We start from the raw sequence: 18,411 nt of genomic DNA on the forward strand, positions 1-18,411 counted from the left end.
TCGAGCGCGGGTCCCCACCCTGGCTGTAGCGCTCTCCCGCTGAGGGTGACTTGCAGGCCAGGCAAGCAGCCCTCTTGGCGGCTTTGCACAGCCTCTACAAAGGTGCCGGGGCCCCCAGTGCCACGCGGTTCGTATTTTGAGCCCCGCAAAAGAGGGCTTTTTTGAACAAATAAGCTATATGTAGATGACCTGGTTTCCTATTGGTGTAAACGAATGTAAGCCACGCCCCCGGCAGCAATAGCGTGCGGAGAAGGGGAAGAAAGGTGGAGGAAAGGGGAGGGAGGAAGTAGTTGTCCGGCGCAGCCGCAGGCACCCAATGCTGGTTTTCAGACTAGAGGGGAGATTGGGAGAAGTGATAGAGCCCCGGTTTGTGCACAGCAGTGCGCTGCCTTTAGCGAATTTATCTCTGCACCGGTAGTGCAAGTATGGTGGTACAGTACGCTGTACAGGCAAGAGATTTTTAGGGGGTAGAGGGTCCCTGAAAGACTTGGGGCTAGCCCCCCCCCGCACTCTGCTCCTGAAAGGAGAACAGGGCTAGGGAGGGCATTCATTCTTTATATGGCTTTAACAGCACAATGCATATGCTAACAAACTTAAACAAAGGCTTTGTTTAAGTTTGTTAGCAAATGTATTGTGCTGTTAAATTGCTCAAGAGTCCTGGGGGGGGGGAGAGGCGGGAGGACGGAGGACGGAAGGTGTTTAAACAGTGTTTTTGATTCCGTTTCTCCCCATTGGTCTGAATTATCTATGACATTCATACTGCATCACATCAAGTCCAAATCATTAGAGGAATGCCTGTGCTTGCATTGACCAGAGGATGTTTGGATTCTGATTTCAGACCAGTTCTGCAGCCTGACAGGAATCAGGTGTTGTCCCCAGTGTACATAGAATTCTTCTTTGCAGACAGACTACTCTAACATGCATTTTGCTAAATGGAACTGGAGCAGCAAAACAAAGAAAACAAATGCCTACTTTTCCAGCTTTGTGGGTGAGAGAACTATAAGTGAAGATTATAATGCCGGGCACTGATGACCTTAAACCAGCTACCTCAGGAATCTGCCAAGAACTTTGCTGAAAATATGTCCCGCATTTTAGCAACAGAGCTAAGATTTATCACACATCTGCCCACCTTTATTCCAATGACGCCCCTTCTAATCTGACAGTTTAGGCATTGTTAGTTTCATCTAGAACAATTTACAAACTTGGAACCTAATCCTGTAAACCCTTAATCATTTGATCAATCCTACTGAAGACAATGGGACTATTTCCATGTCTGTGGACCACTTTTGTGGTAAGAGTTTCAGGAGTCTGTTCTGTTCCTATAAAGGAAGTTGTACCCAAACATTGCATTTCAATGGGAGATTCAATATGATAATGCAGTTTAGGATACAGTTCTACTTAAAAATTGTCTTTTAATAAGTCATACATACGCTGAAATGGCTCCTCATCCAACTCCCATATTCCATATAAACAGACTGAAATACTACACATTTTGGGGATAAGTGAGTATTAACACCCATTTCATCACTGTACTGGAAAATATAGCTGAACTCAATTTTCTATGGAATTTGAAGAAAGTTTAACAGCCCCAATTGTTTTCTGTGCTAATCAGTGTGAACCTGAAAAAATTACATGCTTTCTTGAGAGAAAAGACTCAGTCCACACTTATGGGGGGAAAATATCCTTCCAACTGGTGTTCAGAAGAATGTTACAAGACAAATACATAACCTCATGAGCAGAGGGTGGAGAGGATACCCTCCCACATTATGACCAGCAAAAAATAAAATAAAATAAAATCTCAAAGAGGCAGAGGTTCACAGATTTGCAAACCTAAAAACCTGTGTTATGCTTTAAACCACCTCAGCACATACCAGGTTTATGAACATTAAAAAGGTAACTGCAAAGGCATACTGAAGCCCATTAACCTGAATGTGTGCCAGCCAGTATGCCCTCACTGATGAAAGGTGCGGTCACACCTGAACAGCTAAAAATTAACCTTGCCCTTTTAAGCTAAACGGAGTCATGTCACTGGCTCCATCTCTGTTGTTACATAACAGATAACAAAACTCCAGTGGGGCATGGTGCTGGCACATAGGGTCTCAGGTACGTGGTGTGATTTTTCAGAATCTCTTTTGGGAATAGTCATGTAGGTGAAATAGCTGGTACTTATGATTATGCTATTTCTATACAGGTATATTCATCTTGGTATCTGAAGTTATGAATATTAGCTACATTTACTGTGTTTGCTCCTGTGATAATGCCCACAAGGTATTTAACCAGCACATGAAGGGACAAGTCAAATTGAATGGCCCATTAAGGAACACTTAGCTCACAATGAACCCTGGAAAACACTTGTCTACACTTAATGGACTTTTTGTGAATGTTCTAACTCAAGGGTAGGCAATCTATGGCATGCGTGCCAAAGGCGGCATGCCAGCTGATTTTCAGTGGCACTCACACTGCCCGTGTCCTGGCCACTGGTCCAGGGGACTCTGCATTTTAATTTAATTTTACATGTTCTTAAACATTTTAAAAACCTTATTTACTTTACATACAACAATAGTTTAGTTATATATTATAGACTTATAGAAAGAGACCTTCTAAAAACGTTAAAATGTATTACTGGCACGCGAAACCTTAAATTAGAGTGAATAAATGAAGACTTGGGACACCACTTCTGAAAGGTTGCTGACTCCTGTTCTAACTAGAATATGGGTGGGGATGATGGACATGTAACTTGCCCATGTGACTCCAAACACCATCTTTCACAGTAAGAACAGATTTCCCTTTACTTGGCACTTGGCAGAAGCTAAAAGGCCCTGGGCTGGAAACATCCATTTTGCCTCTTTCCTGCTCCAGCCTCTGGACTATGAACATATACTAATAGGAGCATTCTAACCAAGGGACTGAGGACTTGAAGGTAATCTGGAGCTTTCATATTTCCTTGATCCTTTGCAGATGGACTTAGGAGTTGGATATGGTACAGAGACTGTTCTAGCCTCATTGATTGCTGATTTCTCCCTTGCAATGGACAAAGATCAGATGTCTGCTGACTTTCTCACATGAGTCAGCAGCCTTTGATACCTGTGGTATAAGCAACATAGCCCTTGCTTGAGTGGTTTTGTTCTTTCCTCTCCGAATGTCAAAGCCTGTTCCCATTGAACTCAATAGCAAAACTCCTTTTGATCTCAATGGGAACAGGATTTGGCCCCAAGAGATCAGAGAATGTGATTTTGATCAACTGCTTATCTGTCCAGAGAGAGTTTGCATGCATGTTCTGCCAGCAGGGCCGTCCTTACCCATACACACAGTACGCAGCTGCGTAGGGTACCAGGAAATTTGGGGCACCAAATTGCCCCAAATTTCCTGGTGCCCTATGCAGCTGTGTGCTGCTCCAGTGGCCAGCCTGATCCCCCGGCTGTCTGAGCTGCCCAGGAAAGCTGTCCCCGCCCCTGCTCCGCCTCTTCCCCATGGCCCACACTCCTGCGCCGCCCCAGCCCTGTCCCCACTCCACCCCTTCCCCAAAGCCCCTGCTCTTGCTCTGCCCCCACTCCACCCCTTTCTCTGAGGACTGCAGCAGGGGTCAGGCCTGCCCTGCACTCACTGGGCGGCAGTAAGTGAAGCGACCCGGCCCCAGCCCACTCTGCACCGCTGGCTTCCAGCCGCGCTGCTGGTGAGTGCTGGGGGGCAGTTCGCCCTACCCCCCAAGCCTGGGAGCCAGGGGAGCAGAGCAGAGCAGGCTGGGGCCGGGTCTCTCCACTTCCCGCCACCCCGTGAGTGCAGGGCTGGGCCTGCCCTGCACACACGGGGCTACAGGAAGTGGAGTGGTCTGGCCCCAACCCGCTCCCCTCTGCCAGCTTGTGCTGGGGATCAGTTCCCCCCTTCCCCCCAAGGCTGCTCCTGACCCCCCCCCCCCCCGGAGGCCTGGGGGGCTGCGTAGGGCACCAAAATGGCTAGGGACGGCCCTGTCTGCCAGGCTGATTTTGATTGCCCCTCCTGTATGTCATGCTGAGAAAAATAATAAAACAATTTGGGCTGTAGTTCTATCAAGATGTACATGGCACACACAGTTCTATGCCTCTTTTCCATCAAACCCAGATGCTTTCCTAGTGCCTGGTGGAGAGCAATACTTAGATAAAATTCTGCAAGCTGGCAGAAGCTTAGTTTGGGGGATGCTTACTTTGGGCATAAGGGAGTGTTAGTGTTAAGTTAGTGTGTTAATGGAAAGTGGGGTGATTGTCCTTCCTATCCTTTCATTTAAGAAGTTTTAAATTTGGGGTGCTGCTGGATCCTCAATGACACCTGGAAGTACAGGTGGCACCAGGAGCCCAAAGCATCATTTTAGAAAGGTAAGGGGGGTGTCGGAGGGGACGGGGAGCGCATGGGGGCCCCGGGCTGGGGACGGGAAGGAGTCACATGGAGAGTCATGTGTCCTCCCTTGTGTCCCTCCCATGAGTGCAGTACTGGCAAGAAATGATTTCTATTTGCACCACTGCTCTGCACACTCACAGCAATGAGGTGTGGAGGTGATGTCCCTCAGCTCCTGGACATGCCCATCTCCCCCATAACCCAGGTTGGCATTAGGGGGTACTGGGCTGCAGGAAGTACAGTAGAACCTCAGAATTACAAACTGACTGGTCAACCACACACCTCATTTGGAATCGGAAATATGCAATCACGCAGCAGCAGAGTCAGCTTCCCCCCCCTCCCCCAAAAGCAAATACAGTACTGTGTTAAAAATACACTACTAAAAATAAAGGGAAAGTTAAAAAAAAGCTTTGACAAGGAAGGAAACTGTTTCTGTGCTTGTTTCATTATATTTAGATAGTTAAAAGCAGCATTTTTCTTCTGCATAGTAAAGTTTCAAAGCTGTAATTAGTCAATGTTCAGTTGTAAATTTTTGAAAGAACAACCTCCATTCCTGAGGTGTTCGCAAGTCTGAGGTTCTGCTGTACTGCTCATACCCCAGACACACTGCATCTGCCAGAACCCCAACCTCATGTTAGGCGGCACTATTCTATCCTTCATACCCTGGACATGCACTTTCTCCCCTCCCCCAACTTGGTGTTATGGGCTACTGTGCTCCAGGAGGTGCTACTCTTCATATATTGCCCCATCTCTTAGCAAGCAGATTGGCATAAAGGGGGCCTTCTGCTGTTAGGGGCAGTGTTGTTCATCATGCCCTGGCCCTGCCTCTTCTCCCCCACACTCTGTTTTGCCACTGGGAGGTGCTGTGCTACTGGAGGTATTGCCCTTCATATTCTGGCTATGCCTCAGATTTCCACAGTTCTCTAATACTGGGGGTACTTGACTGATGGGGTGTTGCTCTCTGTTCCCTCGCCATCTCCATCTCCTCCACACCACAACCTGGCACTAGGTCACCTTTTTTTCATATCATGCACAGGACCCTTATCTCAACACCCCAGCTGACAGTCATAGGTGCTGTGTTCTCAGAGAAGCTGCCCTTCATATCTTGCACATGTCAAATCTTTCTATACCCCCAACTTGCCCCCGCATTGGGGGCCCTATCTCAGAGGTATCACTCTTCATGACTTGGCCACATCCCATCTCCCTACACCCCATCCTGGAGCTAGGGCCACTGTGCATCTGGGGGACCATGCTCCATTTTCACACACTGCAGTGCAATGTGCTGTTTTTCACATCCCCTTACTCCCAGCTCCTTTGAAATGAACACAAGAAAGTCAGTTTCTGGAAGGGTTTTTTGTTTGGTTGCTTTTCTTTTTTAAGAGCTTCATATATATATTTATATATATAAATTATTAGAATGCATGTTGGGGGCTGGGAATGTGGGGGACTTTGGGTATTTTTCCATAGCTTTTTTTAATGTTTTAAGTAAATATATATATGGGGACAGATCGAGATATACAACTGTGAGATCAGACACACACACACACACACGGATTGGAGAGTCACAAATTGCTACACAAAACCGCCACGTCTAATGGGATGTGCATGAGTTAAAGTACATCAATTGGAATGGGTGAAGGGAAAGGGGCAGCCACCATCTTGAAAACAGTCCCAGGATATCCTGTGTCTCTTGACCACATCAACCCTTCCAAGTGGGTTGGGAGGGAGAGGGGCAATTACTATCTCAAAAACAGGCCCATGGTGCTTTGCACCTTCTGGCAATGTCTGTTCCCTCAAGGTGGGAGAAAATACAGCCACCTTCTTGAAAACAGTCCTATGGTGCTTTGCACCTCATGGCCAGGCCCAGTCCCTCAAGAGTAGTGTGGGAAAGTCACAGTGTCCATTCTGAAAAGTTCCAATGGTGCTTGCATCTCTTTGCCACATTCACTCCTGAAAGGGTTTGGAGTGTGGGAAGCAGCATTGCCCATTTTTGAAAAGTCCCATGATGCCTTGCACTTCTAAGCCATATCTTACATCAAATCAAACAGGGTGGGGTGGGGCCAGTTGGAAAAGCAATTCCACCAGCGTTTGAGTGGCTGCCTCTTGGCCACGTTTGCTCACTCAAAGAAGCAGAAGGGGCTGCCGCCCTATGGAGAAAAGTCTCAAGATGCTGTCCACCATTTTTTTAAAAATTGAACACAACAACTTTTAAAAGAGAAGATGGAGCAGCCGCCATTTTGAATCCCCCATGATTCTTTGTACCACCAGCTCTTTGCAACATCAACTTTGTCTCTTTCAGTGCCCCTTTCAAAGTCCAGCCAATGCTCCAAGTTTTTTGTTGGTGTTTTACTCCCTTCCCCTCTTCTCTCCCCTCCCCCTCTTTGCTCCCAGGGTGGCCGTCTTGTTTTCTCCACCCCTTCTTGTCTTGCACGGTGCTGAGTAGGATCGGGATATATCACTCTACAGCTTCCCCTCCCCAGGATTTGGTTGGTTGGTTGCTCCTCTGGAGAGGGAGACATGATGATGTCATTGTGAGGGTTGGGGTCCATTTAAAGGGGTTTGTCACTTTCTTTCTTCAGGTGACTAGGAGAGGCATGGCAATAGCAGAATGAAGGGAAAAGATGGAAAGAGAGAGAGAGAAAGAGAGAGAGAGGATTTAATATTGTGAATTGTATTTATTCATTTATTCACGTCAATTTAGTCCCTGATAAAATTGCTGGCTCAGTAACTGAATCCTTGGTAAATCCCCAGAGCAGTACAACCCAGTCACTTCCGAACACACACATACTGCTCCCCTGCCAATGTGCTCTCCCCGTCCCGGAGACAGCCCTCACAGAGGAGAGGGGGAATCCAGCTCTGTGACCCTTTCAGTCCTCTGACAACAAGGAGATCAGTTAGTAGTGCCAATTGTGCTGCCAGCTTTTGTGAAGCAGGCATTTGCCCCTCCTAAGAACAGGGCTGAGACTTCACATACTCATTTAGCATGAGGGCCATGGAACAGCCATCAGATGTGAATGACTTTCAATCGCTACCAACCTGGGGCCATAGTGGAACTGGTGCATCCTAGAAGTGAAAGACTCCATATTCCAGTCCCCCCAAACCTGGGATCTGATTGGAATTGGTACCTTGAGGCAAAGGACCTCCTATCCCATTCCCTTATCCCATTAGTTCCCTCATCCTGGGGCCAGATTTGAACCAGTGCCCTATAGGCAAAAGGTTTTATATCCCACTCCCCCGAGCAGTGGCTTCTACACACCTGTAATAATCCTCCTGTGTAGGGAGTGGCACTCCATGCAGAGGGTGATGGGCGTGAAGCCATTGCTGCTGCTCCAGAGCCAGACGCTGCAGCTCTGCTGACTGTGCATGCATGGCCTGGAGCTGATGAGCTGCGGACATGGGAGCAGAGAGAGATCCCGGCAAGTCCCTGTAGGGGGCAGCTTCAACCAAAGAAAAGCAAGAAAAAGAACACATCATGTCATCTTTTCAGCCCCATCATCATCCACTCCTCCCTGACTCAATCATGCCCCACTAGTAGAGCTCCATCGATGTTGCTTAATCCAGACCTATTGCACCTCCCAGTCCAGTATTCCAACCCTGGGTTCTCCTCTCACAGCTCTGCCAGTGCCTTTCAATCCTAACCTGTCAGTACCCTGATTTTCCAGTCCTGGTGCTACAGCACCCCATAGCTATTAATGCACCTCAGTCTCTCACTGTTATCCCAGTTCTGCTTCTTCTAGCTGTGTTGATGCCCTTCAGTCCTGCCCCACAGCTCCCACCAGTGTTCTTACCGAAAAGTTGGTGGCGCAGCACCTCATTCTCATGTAGTGGGTGAGGAAGGAGTGGGTTGGGGATGGTACCAGCTGGGTATGGGATCCGAGTGAGATGCGACCCCGAGGCCAATGGGTCAATAAGGGGGTGAACAGAGGCTGAGGCTGGGGAGAGAAGATATCCATAGGTACTCTGTGCTATGGAAGTAGGGGAAGAAAGTGAGGAACAAAGGGGGAGGGAGAGAGAGACACACACAGCCAGGCTGTTCTGTACTAGGGGCAGAACCATTGCAAGGTCAATCATTTTTAGTCCCATTTGTTTCTGTATTTGTTCCTTGTATCCACACTAGCTCATGGAAAATTTTTCTGCAAGATCACACGCAACATCCTCCTCTGCAACCATCACCAGAGCTTGGCATTTGGGCACTTCCAGTTTGGGCACCCTCCAGTTCTAGGCACAGCCTAGATGTGCAGCATAGGCATGAGGCCACATATTGCATGCACAACATAAAGCCCATATGCTGCATGGGCTACATTTCAAAAGTATCCATTCATTTTGGGTGCCTCTATTTTTGGATGCCCAACATGCAGGCACTCGAGCTTGCACGTACTTTGTACCTCATCAACATATTACTATTTAGTATGGTAGCTGCTTCTTCTGGATGGACATATCATTATGTGGTGTTAGATGCTGGAATGCTGGTAGGAGGTGCATCAGTAAAAGGGGAATAATGGATATTAGTTTGCTCCTGTTATCATTTTGATTGGTTCTAACTGCTTTGAATAGGGCCGTCTGTGGATCTGTGCTGGGACATAGATCTACACAAACCATCCAGGTGCCTACGCATACAGTCACCAGGTTCCCAACAGATTGGTATGGCTGGCACTGCTGCTTTTGAATGCTCAAGGGGATATGGTGCTTCCTCTCTTTGGTACAATTATTTTCTACTATTGGGTAGCTGGGGTTTGTTTTCTTGAGTTTGTCATTGCTGAACTTCTCCTTGTCCTTGTTTCTCTTTAGGATGCTGAGATATAAATGGCCAGGACCCAACTTTGATGGGAGGACATCCCTCCAGGTCTCTCTGTGTAGCCCAGCCATCAAACTTCCCCTACTCCCACCCCCAGCACCTCATCTCCCAACTTAGGCAGTAGGAGACATCAGGAGGTGAGCAGAGAGCTCGGATTTCTTCGGGCATAGGGGTGTGTCTGTGTCTATAGTTACTAGTGTCCCTGGTTTCACTTTTTCAGGTCAAGGAGTCTGAGAGCTGCAGCCAAGACACTGCCCACATCAGCACCCAGTAAGATAAGAGCAGCCATGTGATGCTGTGTGTGTCCGCTAGCCTCTCTCTGGTGTGCTTGCATTTTCAGGAGCTGAAACACATTGGTCCAAAAGGATAAAGACTTAAAACTTAAAAAAAAAAAATTGTATAGAGTTTTCTATTCTATTAAACAGCAATATTTAAAAAAATGAAATAAAACTGCATTTGGAATAGGTCTCTGTGCCTCTAATAAGATGGAGTTAGGGGGGCGGGGCTGAGCCAAGACTAGCCAAGACTGCTTAGGCCTATCCTGAATGAGGTGGAGGAGCTAAGCAGAGCTGGGACTACTTGAGTACAGCTCGACATGTGTCTAGTGGATGGAGAGCTTCCCATCTGATCCCACCAGTGCTCGGGGCTGTAATTGAGCTGGGCATAAGCATTGAGGGACTGCACTGAAAGGGCCAAGACAGCCCATGCAGTGGCGCTGCCTGCGCCTTCCTTCTACACTAGCACTGAACATGTGCAGGCTGAGATGATTCTAAGACTTGCTCAGAAGCTAGAACCAGAACTGGAAGCACCTAAATTTTCTGGTGTAGACAAGAGATACAGTATGAAAATGAGCCAATGAGACAACCTACGGGGGAAAGAGAGCATTGGAGGCTGGGGATCCCACCCTGAGCCCTCGCACTCCCCTCACCTGCATGAATGGCGTCCTGTTGGTGCAGATGGAGATGGGAGTGGATGTGTGAGTGCTGGTGATGATGGGGCGTCACATTGAGCATCTGCAGTCGGGCCAGGGGGTCATTGCTCAGGGCAGCTACCCGCTCTGCATGTTGCCGCTCAGCCGCCAGTCGCTCAGCATATGACATATCGGGACGCAGGGCTGGGCCGGTGGCGAGTGCCAGCCGCTCCCGCTCCAGGTGGCCCAGCCCTGGGTGGAAGGGGAAAGCAGGGTGTAGGCCAGGGGCTGCTTGCAGAGCCAGCCCTCCATGGCGCGGAAAAGGATCCATGGCAGCAGCAGGCACAGCATGGAGCTGCTCCAACTCAGCTGGCTTGACTTCAAAACCAGGCTTGAGACGCTCCCGCAGGTCCCGGTCCCGCAGGTCTCGTTCCCGGGCCTCCCGTTCCCTCAGCTCCCGTTCCCGTGTGGCTGGATCACTGCTGTAGATGGCTGGCACATTATAGCCCAGCAGACCGGGGTCAACAGCACCCAGCGGCACATAGAAGGGGTGATTGCGGTTGCTGGGGGACATGACATGGGGCCGGGCGTACTCGCTGAGCGTGCGCAAAGCTGGAGTGTCGGGGCCCAGGTACGGCGGGACGGTAGCCACGGCACTGCCTTGCTCAAAGGATGGACGGTGAGCGACAGGGCCGAGAGATGAACACTCCACTGGCCGGCCCTCCTGAGCCATCTTCTGCAAGAGAGCAGAGAAGCTTTTCAGTGTCAGAGGCTAACAAGAGCCTCCTCCAGCAGGGGGCACTGTGATCCCTAAACATCACCTCTTGCTCAGCCCCATTCTCCCCAGTGGGGTCACTGCAACACCTACCACACTTCTCTCCAATTCTCTCTCCTTTTCTCTCTCTCTTTCCTTCTCCCTCTCCCGCTCCCTCTCCCGCTCCTTCTCCTCCCGGGCCTTCTGTTCAGCCTCCCTGCGGACCTTCTCTACTAGATCCGCCCGTTTTTTGGCGAGTTTGGAGCCATCCAGGGGCACGAAGTAAAGGTCTGTACGGGAGCAGGAGTTGAAGCCACGATCTAGGTGTTTGTTGAACCTGTGGAGAAGAACAGAGGCACAAGTGTCAGAGTGTGAGAGAGATGGAGGACTAGGGGAATAGTGAGGACTGGCACAAGCCTGGAAATGTATCAAGGAAGGTGGAGGGTGTGCAGGGATCTTGCAGCCAGTGAGAGCTGTGGAAAGCAGCTGTGCCCCACACACCTGATATACCCCTTCCCTTGCTGTGTCCCGCCCCAGCAATCCCCACTGTGCAGGGTGACTACCCATCCCTTATTTTAAGGGACCATCCCTAGACTTCCTTATTTCATTAATTTGTCGTATCAGTAAGGACAGGCTGAATCAACCTTAGCAGAGCAGCTTCAAAGTAACTGTTGATTAGACCCTGTTTTCAGTGTAGAATTCAGCCTGAAGAAACCTAATCTTTTAAGTAGGGCTCTCGATTAAGCGGTTAACTCATGCTATTATCGCAAACAAATTAATTGCGATTAAAAAAATGAATGTGATTAATCGCAGTTTTAATTGTGCTGTTAAACAATAGAATACCAATTGAAATTTATTAAATATTTTGGATGTTTTTCTACATTTTCATATATATTGTATTCTGTGTCGTAACTGAAATCAAAGTGTATATTATTTTTAATACAAATATTTGCACTGTAAATATTATAAACAAAAGAAACAGTATTTTTCAATTCACCTCATACAAGTACTGTAGTACAATCTCTTTATTGTGAAAGTGCAACTTACAAATGTAGATTTTTTTGTTATATCACTGCACACAAAAACAAAACAATGTAAAACTTCAGAGCCTACAAGTCCACTCAGTTCTACTTCTTGTTCAGCCAACCGCTAAGACAAACAAGTTTGTTTACATTTACAGGAGGTAATGCTGCCCTTTTCTTATTTACAATGTCACCAGAAAGTGAGAACAGGCATTTGCATGACACTTTTGTAGCTGGCATTGCAAGATATTTACGTGCTAGATATGCTAAACATCCATATGCCCCTTCATGCTTCAGCCACCATTCCAGTGCACATGCTTTCATGCTGATGATTCTTATTAAAAAAATAATGCATTAATTAAATTTGTGACTGAACTCCTTAGGGGAGAAAAAACAATTACTCACCTTTTTGTAACTGTTGTTCTTCGAGATGTGTTGTTCATGTCCATTCCAAGCAGGTGTGTGCGCGCCGCGTGCACACCAGCCGGAAGATTTTACCATAGCAGTGTCCGTAGGGTCGGCTTTGGCACCCCCTGGAGTGGCGCCTTCATGGCGCCGTATATAGGGGCCCGCCGACCCTCCACCCCCTCAGATCCTTCTTGCCGGCACTCCGACACTGGGGAAGGAGGGTGGGTATTGGAATGGACATGAACAACACATCTCGAAGAACAACAGTTACAAAAAGGTGAGTAACCGTTTTTTCTTCTTCGAGTGATTGTTCATGTCCATTCCAAGCAGGTGACTCACAAGCCTGAACCTAGGTGGTGGGGTCGGAGGTCACTGCAGACTGAAGTACTGCGCGGCTGAAGGCTGCATCATCTCTGGCCTGGTGCGTGATGGCATAGTGCACTGTAAAAGTGTGGATTGAGGACCATGTGGCCGCCCTACAAATTTCCTGTGTCGGGACCTGGGCCAGGAATGCAGCGGAGGAGGCCTGCGCTCTTGTGGAGTGGGCCGTGATAGGCGGGGCTGGTATGTTAGCCCTACGGTAGCATTCTCTGATGCAGGTTTTGATCCAAGAGGAGATCTGCTGTCACGAGACCGGGAGCCCCTTCATTCTGTCAGCCACGGCAACAAAAAGTTGGGTTGATTTCCTGAAGGGTTTAGTCCTTTCAATGTAGAATGCCAGGGCCCTGCGAACGTCCAGGGAACGTCCTTAGCGGAGGAGTGTGGCTTCGGATAGAACACCGGGAGAAAAATGTCCTGACATGAAATTGGGAGACCACTTTAGGAAGGAACACTGGGTGCGGCCTGAGTTGGACCTTGTCTTTGTGGAAGACCGTGTATGGAGGCTCTGATATCAGTGCTCTAAGCTCCGACACTCTCCTGGCCGATGTGATAGCCACTAGGAACGCAATCTTATATGAAAGATATAACAGCGAGCACGAAGCCAGAGGCTCAAAAGGTGGCCCTGTGAGGGTGGACAGGACCAAATTGAGGTCCCAAGCCGGGACCAGCTGACGAGTATGCGGGAACAGTCTGTCCAGGCCCTTGAGGAAGTGACTAGCCAGTGGGTTTGCAAAAACTGAGCTCCCTCCCGCTCCTGGGTGGAATGCTGAGATAGCTGCCAAGTGGACTCGAACCAAAGAGGGGGAGAGTCCTAGTTGTCTCAGATGAAGCAAATAGTCCAATATGAGAGGGATTGGGGCAAGCAAAGGAACCTGCCCCCGCTGTTCGGCCCAGATGGAGAAGCGCTTCCACTTGGTTATGTACGTGGTCCTGGTGGAGGGTTTTCTACTACCGAGAAGGACCTGCCTGACCTGATGAGAGCATTGCATCTCCACAGGGTTTAGCCATGGAGCATCCAGGCTGTGAGGTGGAGCGACTCCAGGTTCGGGTCACGTAGGCGACCCCGATCCTGTGTGATCAAGTCTGGGAGCAGGGGCAGCCTGAGGGGCGCCCGTATGGACATGTGCAGGAGCGATGTGTACCAGTGTTGGCGCGGCCATGCCGGCGCTATCAGGATGACACGAGCATGATCCCTGCGAGTCTTGAGGATTACCCTGTGAACCATGGGAATCGGGGGGAAAGCATAAAGTAGGCCGTCTTCCCAGGAGAGGAGAAAGGCGTCCGTCAGGGACCTGGGACTGTGTCCCATGAGGGAGCAGAATTGCTGACACTTCCTGTTCTCTCTTGAGGCAAACAGGTCTATCTGGGGATGGACCCAGAGATGGAAAATTGAGGATACTACGTCTCGGCGAATAGACCACTCGTGGCCCTGGAACGAGCGGCTGAGGACATCTGCCAGCCCGTTCTGCTTCCCCGGTAGATAGGATGCTGTCAGGTGAATTGCATTCTGTACACAGAAGTCCCATAACGCAAGGGCTTCTCGGCACAGGGGAGAGGAGCGTGCACCACCCTGTTTGTTGATATAGAACATCACTGGTGTGTTGTCCGTAAGGACAGAAACACACCTGCCTGCCAGGTGGGGTTTGAAGGTCATGCATGCCAGATGCACCACTTGTAACTCCCTGATGTTGATGTGTAAGGAAAGGTCCTCTTGTGACCAAAGACCCTGGGTTCTGAGGTTCCCCAGATGCGCTCCCCACCCCAGATCCGATGCGTCCGTTACCAGGGATAGAGAGGGCTGGGGGCTGAGAAAGGGTACTCCGGCGCAGACCTCCCGTGGGTCGAGCCACCACTGGAGGGAATCCAGCACTGGTCGAGGGAGCGTCACTATGGAGTCTAGGGAGTCCCTGGCCGGCCGGTACACCTTTACTAACCAGGACTGGAGCGGGCGCAGTCTGAGCCTGGCGTGGCCCACCACATAGGTGCACGCCGCCATGTGACCCATTAACTTGAGGCAATTTCTTGCTGTAGTGGTCGGGTAACGTTGGAGACCGAGAATAATGTTGGACATGGTCCGGAACCTGGTCTCTGGGAGGTACGCTCTGGCGTGTGTCGTGTCCAGGACCGCCCCTATAAATTCTATTCTTTGGGTTGGAGATAGTGTGGACTTGGCCTCATTCAGGAGGAGGCCGAGCTCGAGGAAGGTCTTCCTGATGAAAACCACCTGAGCCTCCTTGGCACGGCCCTTGATGAGCCAATCGTCCAGGTAGGGAAACACCTGAATTCCCTGGTTGCGCAGGAAGGCCACCACGACTGCCATGCACTTTGTGAAGACCCTTGGGGCTGCTGACAGTCCAAAGGGTAGAACTGTAAACTGAAGATGGGCGTTGCCTACGACGAATCTGAGGTAACGCCTGTGCTGAGGGATTATTGCAATATGAAAGTATGCGTCCTTTAAGTCGAGGGCAGCATACCAGTCTCCTGGATCCATGGAGGGTATGATGGAGGATAGGGAGACCATGCGGAACTTGAGCTTTTTCACAAACTTGTTTAGACTCCGCAAGTCCAGAATAGGTCTGAGGCCCCCTTTCGCTTTCGGTATTAGGAAATAGGGGGAATAGAAGCCCCTGCCCCTGAACTCCTGAGGAACCTCCTGCACTGCCCCTGCTGCGAGGAGGGACTGCACTTCTTGAATTAGAAGTTGCTCGTGAGAGGGGTCCCTGAAGAGGGGCAGGGAGGGGGGCTGGTGGGGCAGGAGGGAGGAGAACTGGATAGAATATCCCCTCTGTACCATGCAGAGCACCCAGCTGTCCGATGTGATTCGGGCCCATGCACGATAGAAGGGGGACAGACGTGACAAAAAGGTAGGGTTGGACGGATCCAGAGTTGTGACTGGTAGGTTGTCCCCGACCGTGCCATCAAAATGGGGCCCTAGGCCCCGGTGGTGGTCTTGGTTGGGCAGATGACTGGCCGGAGGGCTGTTGTTGTTGCCTCCTTCTGCCGGTCCCGGCCCGCCTGCGCAACGCGTCCGTGCGGTTTTGAGGCTGGTACGGCCGTGGGGCCTGTGGCGGCCTGAATTGCCTACGATGGGTAATTGGGGTGTGTAAGCCCAGCGATCGAAGGGTAGCCCTCGAGTCCTTTAGGCTATGCAGCCTCTTATCTGTCTTTTAAATTAATGGAGATATCCTATCTCCTAGAACTGGAAGGGACCTTGAAAGGTCATCGAGTCCAGCCCCTGCCTTCACTAGCAGGACCAAGTTCTGATTTTGCCCCAGATCCCTAAGTGGCCCCCTCAAGGATTGGACTCACAACCCTGAGTTTAGCAGGCCAGTGCTCAAACCACTGAGTTATCCCTCCCCCCATAGAAGAGAAGAGCATGGGCCCTTTGAAGGGGAGGTCCTGGATGGTCTGTTGGACCTCATGTGGAAGGCCTGAGACCTGAAGCCAGGCTCCCCGCCTCATGACCAGCCCAGTCGCCAATGTGCATGAGGCTGCATCCGCCGCATCCAAGGATGCCTGGAGGGACGCTCGGGTAATTAATTTCCCTTCTTCAACTAGGGCTGAGAATTCGGTTCGCGATTCCTGAGGAAGGAGTTCTGTGAACCTAGACAGTGCCAAGCATGTATTGTGACCATACCGGCTCACTATAGCCTGTTGATTGGCTATACGCAACTGCAGCCCCCCTGTTGAATACACCTTTCTCCCAAACAGGTCCAACTTCTTGGCCTCCCTGTTTTTTGGTGTAGCCCCTTGGAACCCCTGACGCTCCCTTTGGTTGGCCGCATCCACCACTAGGGAGTCTGGGGGAGGGTGGGCATAAAGGTGTTTCATGGCCCTCGGAGGGGACAAAATATCGCCTCTCTGCCCTCTTGGCCGTGGGGGCTAATGAGGCCGGCATCTGCCACAAGGTGCGGGATGTGTCCGCAATAGTTTTTATCAGAGGTAGGGCTACCCTGGATGGGCCCGACGGGGTCAGGATGTCGACCACCGGATCCATATCCACTTTGATCTCCTCGGCTTGGATCGAGAGGCTCTGGGCTGCACACGTGAGTAACTGTTGGAGGATCCTGTTGTCCTCTAGGGCCGGTGCCGCTGAAGTTCCCGCGACCGCCTCATCCGGAGAGGAAGAGGAGGAGATCACCTGCAAAGGGCCTTCCTCTATGCCCTCGGCCTCTGTGGGGGGCTGCGGAACACGGTACTCAGGTTGCGTGGCCGGTGCAGGTACAGGATGCGGCACCGCGGCCGGTACCAGAGTCGAGACCAAACGACGAGGTGTGCTGGGTGGTGCCTGCGGCGTCGGAACCACGGTCCCTGCTGGTGCCGGTATCTGACTAGGCAATGCCAGGTTCTGTTGTGGCACATTCCTGTCAGACGGCGGTGCCGGTGGTGGAGACATTTGAGCCGGAGCCACCGATGTCGATGAGACCAATGCGGACCTTGAGCAGGGCCCGTACGCCTGTCCCATGGACTGATGGTAGGCCCATGGAGTCCAAAACGGCCACTGGGGGGGCGGTTGCCACTGCTGTTGCCACTGCGGCGGATAAGGCTGGAGGCTCACCCGCGAGGTCGACCGCCTGCTCCTCGATCTGCTGGAGCGGTACGAGTCCGCCTCCGAGTCTGAGGTCTCCGAATAGGAGGACCTAGGGGGAGCAGTACCCACTGTCGCTGGGGAGCGGTGCCACTGGGCTGGAAAATAGGCCGATTTCCTATGTGCCGACTCTCTCCGGTGCCGGGGTTTGGAGGCTTTAGCCTCATGACGTGTTACCGGTGCCGGGTCGCTACGCACCGAGGATAAAGTGCTGGGCGCCGCGTCAGCCGGCCCGGGGTCCGAATGTGGCCGCAGGGCCGCTTCCATTAGTAAAACTTTGAGTCTCTGCTCTCTATCTTTGAGAGTCCTGGGGCGGAATGCCCTGCAGATACTGCACCTGTCTCTTTGGTGGCTCTCTCCTAGGCACCGTAAGCAGGAAGAGTGCGGGTCACTCTTTGGCATGAACTTCCCGCAGTCCTTACAGAGTTTAAACCCTGGGGACCCGGGCATGCCCCAGCGGGGTGATGAATGCGTTGGGGAAACCCCCCCAACAACTATCTATCTACACTAACTCTAAAACTAACTAAACTATTTACAAGGAAGAAACGGGACAGTGCCAAGATTGCTGAAGAGCAAGCGAAGTTCCAGCTAGCCGTCACCGGTGGTAAGAAGGAACTGAGGGGGTGGAGGGTCGGCGGGCCCCTATATAAGGCGCAATGAAGGCGCCACTCCAGGGGGCACCGAAGCCGACCCTACGGACGCTGCTATGGTAAAATCTTCCGGCTGGCGTGCACGCGGCGCGCACACACCTGCTTGGAATGGACATGAACAATCACTCGAAGAAGAATTGTATGTCCCCTGCTCTGTTTTACTCACATTCTGCCATATATTTCACGTTAGAGCAGTCTCGGATGATGACTCAGAACGTTGTTCATTTTAAGAACACTTTCACTGCAGATTTCACAAAACGCAAAGAAGGTACCAATGTGAGATTTCTAAAGCTAGCTACATCACTCGACCCAAGGTTTAAGAATCTGAAGTGCCTTCCAAAATCTGAGAGGGACGAGGTGTGGAGCATGCTTTCAGAAGTTTTAAAAGAGCAACACTCCGATGCGGAAACTACAGAACCCAAACCATCAAAAAAGAAAATCAACCTTCTGCTGGTGGCATCTGACTCAGATAATGAAAATGAACATGTGTCGGTCCACAGTGCTTTGGATTGTTATCAAGTAGAACCCGTCATCA

At 50.6% G+C, this 18,411-nt stretch overlaps 1 protein-coding gene across 5 annotated transcripts in view; it reads right to left on the reverse strand.

Annotated features, from left to right (window-relative positions):
- Window positions 1-5,822: 5,822 nt before the first annotated feature.
- Window positions 5,823-18,411, reverse strand: part of ATN1 (atrophin 1) — a 79,665-nt gene continuing 67,076 nt past the window's right edge. For all 5 annotated transcript variants that reach the window (XM_024210974.3, XM_026660228.2, XM_024210972.2 and 2 more), the window contains 5 exons: window positions 10,942-11,164; window positions 10,092-10,809; window positions 8,157-8,300; window positions 7,625-7,805; window positions 5,823-6,951 (listed from right to left, as the gene is read on the reverse strand). In XM_024210974.3, the coding sequence (XP_024066742.1) occupies window positions 6,918-6,951; window positions 7,625-7,805; window positions 8,157-8,300; window positions 10,092-10,809; window positions 10,942-11,164 (1,300 nt within the window). In that variant the 3' untranslated portion in view covers window positions 5,823-6,917. The remainder of the gene's footprint in view (window positions 6,952-7,624; window positions 7,806-8,156; window positions 8,301-10,091; window positions 10,810-10,941; window positions 11,165-18,411) is intronic.

Source organism: Terrapene carolina, unplaced genomic scaffold, assembly GCF_002925995.2.
Source record: "Terrapene carolina triunguis isolate 2854851 unplaced genomic scaffold, T_m_triunguis-2.0 Scaffold740, whole genome shotgun sequence".
NCBI lineage: Eukaryota > Metazoa > Chordata > Testudines > Emydidae > Terrapene > Terrapene triunguis.